Consider the following 13,534-nt stretch of genomic DNA (forward strand, 5'->3'; position numbering starts at 1 on the left):
CCCTCTTTTTGCAACATTTGCCAGGAGGTCATAGGCACTCAATATAGAAAGGTTCTTTTTTATTATGTCACAGACTGTGTGAAATTGATCACTATAGTCTGTGACAAAATATATACCTTTATCAGAATAGTTTTTTCTTTCTTTTTTAGGGTTGTCTTGAAGCAAACTTTCTCTCTCAATCTCTCCTACCATTTTATTTACATTAGATACCATTGATGCACTGTAGCCTCTCCCTTTCAATCTTTCCTCTAAGTCCTTGGCTTGTTTGTTATACTCATCTTTTTTTAGTACAATTTCGTCTTAGCCTTACAAACTGACCCTTTGTGATTGCCTTAAAGATGCCCTTGGGATGGCAACTTTTCGCATGGAGTACTGTATTTCCAGAAATTGGTTTTCTGAAAATAGTACTTGTGACTCCTTCTTTCTCTGACCCTGTAATCTTGATGTCAAGATACTCATTGCTTTTCCTCTCATAATGGTGTGTAAAACTGATGCCTACACTGTTGTTATTTAGTTTGTTAACGAATATCTCTGCTGAATCCTTGCCTCCATCCCATTATTATTATATGGAACACAGAGACTGATCACAGTGGGGGAATGTTAGACCCAGTGTAGGTTAATTATTAGTTTAATATAGTTTAATGTAATTTTAGTATAACAGTTAGGGTAGGTTAATTTTTAGTTTAATATAGTTTAATGTAATTTTAGTATAACAGTTAGGGTAGGTTAATTATTAGTTTAATATAGTTTAATTTAAATCTAAAGGTAAGTTTAAATTTATTATAAGATAGGGATGAGTTAATAATTAATATAAAGTTAGCGGGTTGTTAGGTTTGGGGGTTAATAGGTTAATGTAGTTTATGGCGATGTGGGGGGCTGGCGGTTTAGGGGTTAATAGGTTTAGTAAGTGTTAGTGATGTGGGAGGCCAGAGATTTAGGGGTTAATACATTTAGTAAGTTGCGGCGGGGTCCGGGACCAGAGGGATAGGGGTTAATACCTTTTATTAGAGTTGCGGTGGGATCCGGGAGCGGAGGGATAGGGGTTAATACATTTAGTTAGTTGCGGCGTGTCGGGGAGCGGCGGAATAGGGATTAATAAGTTTATTAGAGTTGCAGTGGGTCCCGGGAGCAGCGGGATAGGGGTTAATAACTTATAGGGGTTAATAACTTTATTTAGTTGCGGCGGGGTCCGGGAGCGGCGGGATAGGGGTTAAACATTTTAGTATAGTGGCTGTGTTTAGTGACCGCATATAAATAAAGCTGTGAAAAAGCCGAATAGCAGCGAGATCGATGACTGTTAGTTAACAACAGTCCGCTGCTCATCGCCCCGTACTTGGTGCGCAGCTTTTTGACAGCTTTTTGTTAAATATGGAGAGCATATTCAGGTCCACGGCTGCGATGTTAGGCGATGTCAGGCGAGCGTATTGGTGCCGTTGAATGCAAGTAAGTTGACATCTTGATAAGTAGGCCTCTAAGTCTAGATTTGTTTTTGAACATTTGATAGGAAACAAACTCTGGGGCCAAGTTTTTTTTGCCAGCAAAGGGCTAGATTCTGAGTGGCTGACACTTTTTTTTGCCTTACCGCAAATAAACTTACGCAATTTGCGTATAGTCTTTTTTCAATGGGACTTCCATAGCGCCGGTATTACAAGCTTTTTTTTTAGGCCAAAAAGTGAGCGGTACAGCCTATCCCGCAAGATTCGTAACGCATTCTAAAGTCAGTAGTTATGAGTTTTACACTACAAAGCCGTAGCATAAAACTCATAACTAAAGTGCTAAAAAGTACACTAACACCCATAAACTAACAATTAACCCCTAAACCGAGGCCCTCCCGCATTGCAAACACTAAAATAATATTATTAACCCCTAATCTGCCGCTCCGGACATCGCCTCCACTAGAATAAACATATTAACCCCTAAACCGCCACACTCCCGCCTCACAAACACTAGTTAAATATTATTAACCCTTAATCTGCTGTCCCTAACATCGCCGCCACCTACCAACATTTATTAACCTCTAATCTGCCGCCCCCACTATATTATATTTATTAACCCCTAACACCCCCTAACTTAAATATATATATATATATTTAAAATAAATCTAATTAAAACCTACAATTAATAACTAAATAATTCCTATTTAAAACTAAATACTTACCTATAAAATAAACCCTAAGATAGCTACAATATAACTAATAGTTACATTGTATCTATCTTAGGGTTTATTTTTATTTTACAGGCAAGTTTGTATTTATTTTAACTAGGTAGAATAGTGAATAGTCATGTTAGTGGTCCATGGGATTCAAAATTGTGAGTTTAGTGGCCCCTGAGGTCCGAAAGGTTGGCGATCCCTGCTCCAGAGAACCATACACCAGCGTCCCAGGATTTCTCCCGTCGCCACGCGGTCATGAAAACGGAAATGGGGTCACAAGGTGAACCATGCAGTCTATGCAAAAGCGTGCCCAACCGAAAAGGCCGCGTCCCTAGACATAGGCCGTTATGTTCTAAAATAGCCATGAGCCGAAGCAACACTAAACAGTAGCAGATAGAAACACATAACAAACATGATTATAAACCCCTCTGTTCAATAATCCCCCTCAGGAGATATTAACCCTTGATTCCTAGATACAAAAAGGAGCCTCACTGAGACCCTATGTTAAAGTTATCCCCGAAAGGTTGTATCCCCTCTCGGATAAACAGTTGAAATTACAATACATCCATGATGAAAGTAAAATGAAACGATCTTACCGGAATCTATGCCATCTAACAGGAACACGGCTCTTCAAGTGTGACAGATAGTAGGGTCGCCTATGCCATGAACTGGAGAGAAAAAAGCAGGCAGCGAAACTCGTCAACGCTGATTGCTTGTAGAGCTGTTAATATGTGTTGGGATGGTTTCGCAGGAAGACTCTCCCTGCATCTCCGGACTACTTAAAACTCCAGTCCGATGCCGAAGAGTACTACCCTCCATAAGAGACTATTGAAAACTTTTGACACTTCTCTGCCAACCTCCTGGGACAAAAGGCAAATAATGACTGGGGGAGGAGGGATGTGGGAGGAGTATTTAAAGGGCCATAATACCCAAATGTTTAAACACTTGAAAGTGATGCAGCATAGCTGTAAAAAGCTGACTAGAAAATATCTCCTGAACATCTCTATGTAAAAAAGAAAGATATTTTACCTCAAAAGTTCCTCAGTAGCCACCTCCCATTGTAAAGGATTTCTAAGCAGCATTTTAGTGTGTCTGTCCTGGGACAGCTGAAAGGATGAGCCTCGTGAACTCTCATATTATTTCACCAATCAGGTAAAAGAAGCTTACTATGAAATCTCATGAGAGTTAAGTCAAATCTCATGAGATCACAGTAAGAGTTCATGACCTCAGCACTGCTTTTACCTGCAGCTGGGAGCAGGGGAAGTATAACTTTTCACACAGAACTTACTCTGCTGAGCTGAGGAGATTGTGAGGTAAAATATCTTCCTTTTTTATATGGAGATGCTCAGGTGATATTTTCCTGTCAGCTTTTTACAGTTATACTGCATCAGTTTCAAGTGATTTAGCATATGAGTATTATGTCCCTTTAAGCCTTTGGCTGGAGTGTCTTTGCCTCCTCCTGGTGGCCAGGTTCTAAATTCCCAAAAGTAATGAATGCAGCTGTGGACTCTTTCCATTTATGAAGAAAATTATACTTACCTCCAGTGTGAAGCTGTCCTCTTCTGCATCTATGTTTTTTCAAGTATCGCGTCACAGGCTCCCTCTCTAATCACAGAGAGCTCTGTGGCGCCATTAAACTACATGTGTACTCCTGCACTAGGTAAAGCAGCCAAAAGCTTTACCTAGTGCCTTAGCGAGCTACATCTTATTTAACGGAGCTCTCTGGGATTAGAGAGGGAGCCCGTGACGCACTATTTGAAAAAACAGCGACGCAGAAGAGGGTAGCTGGAGGTAATTTATACTTTTAGGTGACAAATTAGGCTTTTAAAAAATCAAAATCAAATTTAGGGCTATCATCATGTTACATAATTTTGAGCATAGTGCACAATTATGCAACATTTCACACCAACGTTTACTGTCCCTTTAAATAAAATATCATTACAGAATGGGTAGTAACTGGGACATGTAATTAGTCTGGGATGCCTTCAGTGAGATATCATTGTATTCTTTTTTCTTTTTTTTTCAGGTGATCCAGTAGGTCTGCCAGCTCGTCTAACTTTGCAATTCAGTGCTTTTGATGTGTAAGTAATTGTCAGTTGTTCCTTATCAATGTTTTATTCCTTAAGGTTGTTTTGAAAATGTTATTGGAAGCAGTGACTCCCAAAACTATTTTTTGATAAATTTATATTCCAGGATTTTCGTTTATCCTAAGGAAAAGGAGGATCTAATAATTAACCATTTGTGCTAAAGAAGAGAAGCTCTCAAATCCTGGATTTCATGAGCTCATGTTGTAAACTTCCAAATTAAATGTTCTTCTAAAGTATAAATCTGAAACTGTTATCATAATGGACCTGATTGGCTGATTGGCTTTCTGTAATAACAAAGGAATTCAGTTTTTCAGGATGTTTGTGAGACTGTTGTCACATTAACTGATTGTTGTATCATGTTTTTCTACAGCATGTTATGTTTGTTACTCTTGTCCAAATCCATTTGGAGTAGAGGAAACATTGTCAGAAGTTTTCAGTCTCCTCCTCTTCATGTGTATTCACTTCCCCTAAAGCTGATAATATATAAAATATGTGTGTGTACGTATATATGTTACTAACCTAGAGGAAAAAAATGCTACTCAATGCTACTCTGTGTTAAAGTCAGATTTTTTTTTTTACTTATCTACTGCAATTTCTTACTGTTCTGGTGGAACATACGCTGATACACTCCACACATGTGATGTCTTATAGACTTTCACCATCTGATGAGAGAAAACAAAATGTATGGTTACCTTAAGGATGATGGTGAGAGTCCACAAGCCCCACCCTTCATTTTGAACAGATGGTGACATTACTTTTGCTTTGCTTAGATTTTCCTGCTTTTCTGTTTCCTCCATCTACTTGGCTATATGTTTGACTGAGAGTACGTGGGAGGGAGTTAAAGCTCTGGTATGTTGGAATGTTTTTTGCCTCCTCCTAGTGGACTGGAGGGTAATTCCTACTCATGATGTCTTGTGGACTCTCGCCATCAAGAAAGAAATTGATTTATCAGGCAAGCATAAATTGTGTCTTCTTAAAGGACCAGTCAACACATTAGATTTGTATTATCAACAAATGCAAGATAACAAGACAATGCAATAGCACTTAGTCTGAACTTCAAATGAGTAGTAGATTTTTATATAACAAATTTCAAAGTTATGTATATTTCCACTCCCCTTGTACCATGTGATAGCAATCAGCCAATCACAAATGCATATACGTATAGTCTGTGAATTCTTGCACATGCTCAGTAGGATCTGGTGACTCAAAAAGTGTAAATATAAAAGACTGCACCTTTTTTTTTAATGGAAGTAAATTGGAAAGTTGTTTAAAATTACATGCTGTATCTGTATCATGAAAATTTAATTTAACCTGAGTGTCCCTTTAACCAACTGGTCACCCCTCTTACACACCCGGTCACTCTTCTCATATGACCGTCACTCTCACACACCCACTCCTTTCATGCAGTCATTAACATTTATTAAAGGGACACTAAATCCAAATTTTTCTTTAATGATTCGGATAGAGCATGCAATTTTAAGAAACTTTCTAATTTATCCCTATTATCTTTGTTCTTTTGCTATCTTTATTTTAAAAGCAGGAATTTAAAGCTGGACCATTTTTGGTTGAGGACCTGGGTTATGCTTGCTTATTTGTTTGCTAAATGTAGCCACCAATAAGCAAGCACTATCCATGATGCTGAACCTAAAATGGGCTGGCTCCTTAGCTTTAAATTCCTGCTTTTTAAAGGGACAGTCAACACCAGAATTTTTGTTGTTTAAAAAGAAAGATAATCCCTTTACTACCCATTCCCCAGTTTTGCATAAAAAGTATAGTTATAATAATACATATTTTACCTCTGTAATTACCTTGTATCTAAGCTTCTGCTGACTGCCCCCTTATTTCAGTTCTTTTGACAACCATGCAGTTTAGCCAATCAGTGCTCACTCCTAGGTCACTTCACGTGCACAAGCTCAATGTTATCTATATCAAACACATGAACTAATGCCCTCTAGTGGTCAAAATGCATTCAGATTAGAGGCAGTCTTCAAGGTCTAAGAAATTAGCATATGAACCTCCTAGGTTTAACTTTCAACTAAGAATACCAAGAGAAGAAAGCAAAATTGGTGATAAAAGTAAATTGGGAAGTTGTTTAAAATGACATGACCTATTTAAATCATGAAAGATTTTTTTGGACTTGACTGTCCCTTTAAATAAAGATAGCAAGAGAACGATTACAGATTGATAGTAGGAGTAAATTAGTAAGTTGCTTAAAATTGCTTGCTCTATCTGAATCATTAAAGGGACAGTCGAGTCCAAAAAAAACTTTCATGATTCAAATAGGGCATGTAATTTTAAACAACTTTCCAATTTACTTTTATCACCAATTTTGCTTTGTTCTCTTGATATTCTTAGTTGAAAGCTAAATCTAGGAGGGTTATATGCTAATTTCTTAGACCTTGAAGGCGGCCTTTGCATTTGACAGTTTTTCACCACTAGAGGGCGTTGGTTCATGTGTTTCATATAGATAACATTGAGCTCATGCACGTGAATTTACCGACGAGTGAGCACTGATTGACTACAATGCAAGTCTGTCAAAAGAAGTGAAATAAGGGGGCAGTCTGCAGAGACTTAGATACAAGGTAATCACAGAGGTAAAAAGTGTATTATTATAACTGTGTTTGTTATGCAAAACTAAGGAATGGGTAATTAAGGGATTATCTATCTTTTTAAAAAAAAAAAAAAAAAATTCTGGTGTTGACTGTCCCTTTAAAGAAAAAAATTGGGTTTAGTATCCCTTTAATCTCTCTCGTCCATCCAGCCACTCTCTCACACACCCAGTCACCACTAGGCATCTGTCACTCACCCAGTCACCTTTCTCAAGCACACGCTCACCCCTCACTTCTTAAACAGCAAGTGCTCTCACACTCTGTCATCCCTAGCTATAACTCTTGCACTCCTAGCTATACCTCTCAAACATCTGGTCACCCATAGGCATCTCACTTAGCGCTTGATGATCTAAAGCACTCAGCTGAGACCTTGAGAGATGCTTATCTCACTATGCAGTTTTCTGTATGTGATGGAGAGACTCATATATTACAATATAAAGTCTAAAAATATTCCAAAGATTTTGTGTGATTCTGTCCATGGCAGCGAGTGTTTGAGTATCCGGCCCTTAGACACCCAGTTACCCCTCTCTCTCTCAAATAGTCACTCAAAGGTAATTCTCTCAAGTGCCAAGTTGCCTGTTAAATATTCACCCTTAAAGGGACATTAAACCCACATTTTTTCTTTCGGGATTTAGAAAGAGTATGCAATTTTAAACAACTTATCTAATTCTCTTGACATACTTTACTGAAAAGCATATCTAGATAGGCTCAGTAGCTGCTGATTGGTTGCTGCACATAGATGCTTCGTGTGATTGCCTCCCCCATGTGCATTGCTATTTCTTCAATAAAGGATATCTAAAGAATGAAGCAAATTAGATAATAGAAGTAAATTGGAATGTTGTTTAAAATTGTATTCTCTTTTTGAATCATGAAAGAAAAATGTTGGTTTTAGTGTCCCTTTAATCATCTCTCTGATTAATGCCACCCCTTTAAAACATCACCCCAAGGAATCTCTCACACCCCATGGCATATTTATTGCACTATTTGACACAATATCACATACTTAGTCACACACTGTCACACTTCTCATGCAACCATTCACCTCTTGGTATATCTTCCATACACCCAGTTACCCATCCAATAACACAGTTATACTTAAGCATCTGTCTTACTTAAAGGGACACTCAAGTCAAAATAAACTTTTATCATTCAGATAGAGCAGAAGTTTTAAGACACTTTCCAATTTGCTTCCATTATCAAATTGTGCACAGTCTTTTTATATTCACACTTTCTGGGGAAGAAGATCGTACTGAGCATCTGCACTAGCTCACAAGGTATACGTATACTAGTCTGTGATTGGCTGATGTCTGTCACATGTTACACAGGGCTGGAAAATGGGAGAAAAAGTAAATTTGTCAGAAAGAAATCTACTGCTTATATAAAATTCATAGTAGGTGTTAAATCATTGTCTTTTTACTATGCACTTGTTAATTATGCAATTCTACTTCATTGGGTGGTCCTTTAATGTAACCCCTCTCTTACTCCCACTATTTCCTAGATATCTCTCACACATCTAGTCAACCCTAGGCATCTCTCTGTCACATCCAGACACCACCACACACACACAATCGCCCAGTTTATCTAACAAGTCACTCTAGGCATGTCTCTAACACAGTGTTTTTCAACCAGTGTGCCGTGGCACACTAGTGTGCCGTGAGAGATCCTCAGGTGTGCCACGGCAGACTGACAACAGTGTGCCATATTTTTTAAACTTTGCTTGTTTTTTACTCCCAGTGCAGGGGTAGTTTGTAGGAGGCATGGCATAACAGCACAATACATACAGTATGTGTGTGTTTGTGTGTATGTGTATATATATGCTGTATTAGGCTACAATGTGTGATTTTTTTTTAACATTTTGGGATGGTGGTGTGCCACAGGATTTTTTAATGTAAAAAAGTGTGCCACGGCAAAAAAAAGGTTAAAAATCACTGCTCTAACAAACCCAGTCACTCCTCTCTCACACATTCTCTTCTCTAGGTGTCTTTCCTGTACACCCCCCCCAGTTGTCTCTAGACGTGTCTTGTCACACACCTAATCATACCTACCTCTTAAACACCCAGTCACCCTAGGCATCTTTCTTACATAACCTGCAACCCTTTTGCAACTCACATACTGGGCTCATATTACAACAAATCACCCTTAGGCATCTCTCACACAACTAGTATTGCACATTGGACCACTTTTGGACCTCTGAAACTGTAGATAAAACAGTTGTAAGAAGGTAAAAATACAAGAAACACTTTTGGGTCATCATATTACTCAGCATGAATGTGAAAGGTACACTGTATAGTAGTAACTAGAATCAAACTTAACCACATAAACATCAGTACAATGACAATTTATACTTCAGCCTGATCTAATAGTAGAATGAAGTAGAGACCTTATTATAAAAGGAAAAGTGTCACCTGAGCTCAGTATAGGCTTTATGAATACCTTTCTGGTGTTGTGAAATATATATTAAAGGGATAGTCTAGTCAAAATCAAACTTTCATGATTCAGATGGAGCATGCAATTTGAAGCAACTTTCTAATTTACTCCTATTATCACATTTTCTTCATTCTCTTGGTATATTTATTTGAAAAGCAGGAATGAAAGCATAGAAGCTGGACCATTTTTGGTTCAGAACCCTAGATAGCGCTTGCTGATTATTGGCTTCATTTAGACACCTATCATCTGTCAATGTTACATCTCTTCAGCCCAGATAGGAGTTGCCGGTCTTTTGCATATTCTTTCCTATGAAGCCCAGGTTTTTCATAACGTTGCAGTAAGTCTGCACTGGGAACAACGTGACCTCTTCTGATCTGTAGCTGCACTCCAACAGTCGACCATGCTCTTCCATTTGGGTGCAAGGTCTTCATTGCGTGGGAGAACTCCATTTCAAGTAAGTTAGGGCATATAACTTTTCGTGCTCAGGATCGGTCAAGCTTACAGTGGTCTCCTGTAGTGGATCTCTGCTCAAGGGAATATGTTGCACACTCAGAATATCTGTGAATGTCATATCCACTTGTGAAGGTAGTATGATACTACTTAATGAATTCACATCGCTAGGAACTGGAGCCTCCTCAGTTAATTCCTGGCTAACCTCAGCTAGTCGCTTAGGATCTGAGTGTAGTAGAGTCAGCATTGATCCAAGTTCTTTCCCTCTCTCTCTCTTAAAAATATTGAGTTATTAGTCACTGCATATTCTGCTCCCTGAACTCTACAGCTGCCATTATGTCAAATCTATTTCCTCTAGCTATCTGGGGATTCATTACACAGGCTGAAAAGAAATCCTGTGGTTAGCAAGAAGTATAGGTCAAGTTTTAGCAGATTTTGACTGCTGTTCCCGGAGCTCCGGGGGTTTGTTTATAAATTTGATGCGAGGTCACTATTTCTAGTTCTGTAATAAATGTAATGATTAATATAAAATGCAATTGCTCCTAAAGAGACAGAGGAGAGGAGCACATTAATGACAAGAGAAATATTAATTGAATGCCTGTTCGTATTTGATTGCCAGTTTTTTCAGCATGCCAATCTCAGGGGGTGGGGCTTCTACAGAACATGATTTAAAATAGTGTTTTTCAACTCCATTCCTCAAGGCAAACCAACGGGTCAGGTTTTCATGATATCTGAAAACAGGTGACATAATCAGCTGATCAGTAACCATAGTTGCATAGATATTGACGGCAGATAAGAGCCATAGGCCCAGCAAGTCTGCCCGATATCTCCTATTAGTATAAACTATCTAATTCGTAGGCCAGAGGCAGAACCTTTTTTCACTTTCTGCGATGAGATTTTTTTTTTTGTGAAGCTTTTTCTGCAGGTCATTTTTAAATAAAATGATTGTGCAGTAGTTGAAAATTGCATTGCAAATTAGCTGTAGACAAAAAAAAGAAATTTTGAAAATTTCTTCTAAATAAATTTGTTTCCTTTTCTCTTGGTTGAGTATAGAAATATAGTAATAAAAAGGTGCATTGCTCATACAAATGTCTTATACTATAAAAATCACAGCTTTGCAGATTGGGAAAAGCTAGGGGGCGGTCTTGAAAAAAAAATCTGAGAACCAGTCAACAGCACTTCTACTGCATATCTGACCTGCATGTGTCCTGTTCTATCTGCAGACATGACACATTTTCTGCAATGACATCTCAGATCACTGCATGTTCTGTCTTGGGGTCTCGTAGGATAGCCTTATGCTTGTCCCAGGCATTCTTAAAGTCCCCTACAGTCTTTGTTATTACTACCTCTTGTGGAAGTTTATTCTATGAATCAATCACCCTTTCTGTAAATTACTCCTGAATCTACTACCCTTCAGCTTGAGATCATGACCCCTTGTTCTTGATTTTTTCCTTTTATGTAAAATACTCACTGGCTCAGTTTTACTAAGCCCTTTAATTTACTTGAAAGTTGCTATCATATTACCTCTTTCCATTCTCTCCTCTAAGCTATACATATTTAGGTCATTGAGCCTCTCCTGGTACGTTTTATTTTTTAGACCATGTACCATTTTGGTAGCCCTCCTTTGCACAGATTCAAGTTTGTTTATATCCTTCTGGAGTTGTGGAGATATGGTCTCCAGAACTGCATACAATACTCAAGATGAGGCCTAACTAATGATCTGTAAAGTGGCATAAGAACCGCTGCAAATACCTCTACCAATACATCCAAGCATTCTACTGGCCTTACTCGCTACAATACTATATTGTTTGCTAAATTTTAAATAATCTGAAATAATAATCCCCATGTCCTGTTCCTCATCTGTAACAGTCAGTAAAGTGTCATTAATGCTGTAATTAACGTTTGGATTTTTCTTCCCTAAATGCAGAATTTTACACTTTTCAGTGTTAAACTTTAGATCCCAGTCATTTGACTAACCCTTAAATTGTCGTATATCACTTCTCATTTTGTCTACCCCCCCTAGAACATCCACTCTATTACAAATTTCTATATCATCTGCAAACAGACATACTTTCCCCTGTAGCCCTTTGCTGATATCTCTGATAAATATTTTAAACAAAACAGGCCCCAGAAATTACTCCTGAGAAACACCACTAGTAACAGACACCTTTGCTGAATGTACTCCATTTACTAAGACACTTTGTTTTCTGTCCTTAAGCTAGCATTCTACCCACTTCCTAATGTTTGAGTCTAGACCAAGGAGATACAGTTTACTAACCTGCTTTCACCCATCAGCTGATTATTTCACCTGTGCTCTAGGTCAGATATCATGAAAATCTGGCATGTTTGCATGCCTTGAGGATTAGAGTTGAAAAACACTGATTTCAACTTTTCCACAGGCAAACCTCTGAAATATACTTTTATTATTTATTTTGTCCACTTTTCTTGTAACTCCATTCTGAAATTGGGAGCTTTTCCATTCCTGTTAGAAATGGAAGTGCAGAACACTGTTATATTCCACACAGCCATTGACCTATTTATAATTGTCTCTAATTGGCCACAGCAGAGAAGGAAACCTAAGTTACAACATGGCAGCTCCCATTGTTTTATAGACATTGCAACTTTACACTTATTTTGTCTCTATTTAAACAATTAATGGCATTTTAAAAAATACTTCTATATGTTATTCCCAATTTAATCTTTTTTTTTAATGCATTATTTTATCTAGCATTTATTTAATGTTTAATGTCCCTTTAAGGTGATGTGAAGCACTTTTTCCAATACAATATATTACAATCATCAACAATATTACAGTGAAGTTCTTTATTTTTTATTTTGATTACATTTAATTTGTTTTGTTTTCTGTGTGTCACAGTTATCAATTGAAAAACACTGGTACCTAAAAAAAACAAATAGTGAAAATATGAATTTTTTAGGTTCTTTTTGTCTATTTTTCTTTCATGTAATTGGCAAGAGTCCATGAGCTAGTGACATATGGGATATACAATCCTACCAGGAGGGGCAAAGTTTCCCAAACCTCAAAATGCCTATAAATACACCCCTCACCACACCCACAATTCAGTTTTACAAACTTTGCCTCCTATGGAGGTGGTGAAGTAAGTTTGTGCTAAGATTTCTACGTTGATATGCGCTTCTCAGCATTGTTGAAGCCCGATTCCTCTCAGAGTACAGCGAATGTCAGAGGGACGTGAATGGAGTATCACCTGTTGAATACGATGATTTCCCTAACGGGGGTCTTTTTCATGGGTTCTCTGTTATCGGTCGTAGAGATTCATCTCCTACCTCCCTTTTCAGATCCACGATATACTCTCAAATTTACCATTACCTCTACTGATGAACTGTTTTAGTACTGGTTTGGCTATCTGCTATATGTGGATGGGTGTCTTTTGGTTAGTATGTTTTCATTTACTTAAGACTCTCTCAGCTATGGTTTGGCACTTTATGCAAATTATATAAAGTTCTAAATATATGTATTGTACTTATATTTGCCATGAGTAAGGTTCATGTATTTCCTTCTGCAGACTGTCAGTTTCATATTTGGGAATATAAACACTTTAAGAAATGTGTTTAATACCTGGGGTTTAGTCTTTTTCAATTTGACTACTTTTGCATTTGCGGGTATTAGGCCCGCGGGTGCGTCAAATGTTTGACTTTATTGCGTCTTTTTTGGCGCGGGAAATTACGTTTTTGACGCAACTTCGTCATTTCCGGCATCATACGTGACGTTGAGACCTTTCACACGGCGGCGTCATTAGTGACGCAAGTGTGTCATTTCCGGTCATTTTTGG

General features: G+C 38.0%; 1 protein-coding gene across 2 annotated transcripts in view; it reads left to right on the forward strand.

The window, feature by feature from the left end:
• ATG7 (autophagy related 7) overlaps positions 1–13,534 on the forward strand; it is a 582,165-nt gene that overhangs the window by 33,400 nt on the left and 535,231 nt on the right. For both annotated transcript variants that reach the window (XM_053721092.1, XM_053721093.1), the window contains exon 3: positions 4,179–4,233. In XM_053721092.1, the coding sequence (XP_053577067.1) occupies positions 4,179–4,233 (55 nt within the window). The remainder of the gene's footprint in view (positions 1–4,178; positions 4,234–13,534) is intronic.

This window comes from Bombina bombina, chromosome 7, assembly GCF_027579735.1.
Source record: "Bombina bombina isolate aBomBom1 chromosome 7, aBomBom1.pri, whole genome shotgun sequence".
Taxonomy (NCBI): domain Eukaryota; kingdom Metazoa; phylum Chordata; class Amphibia; order Anura; family Bombinatoridae; genus Bombina; species Bombina bombina.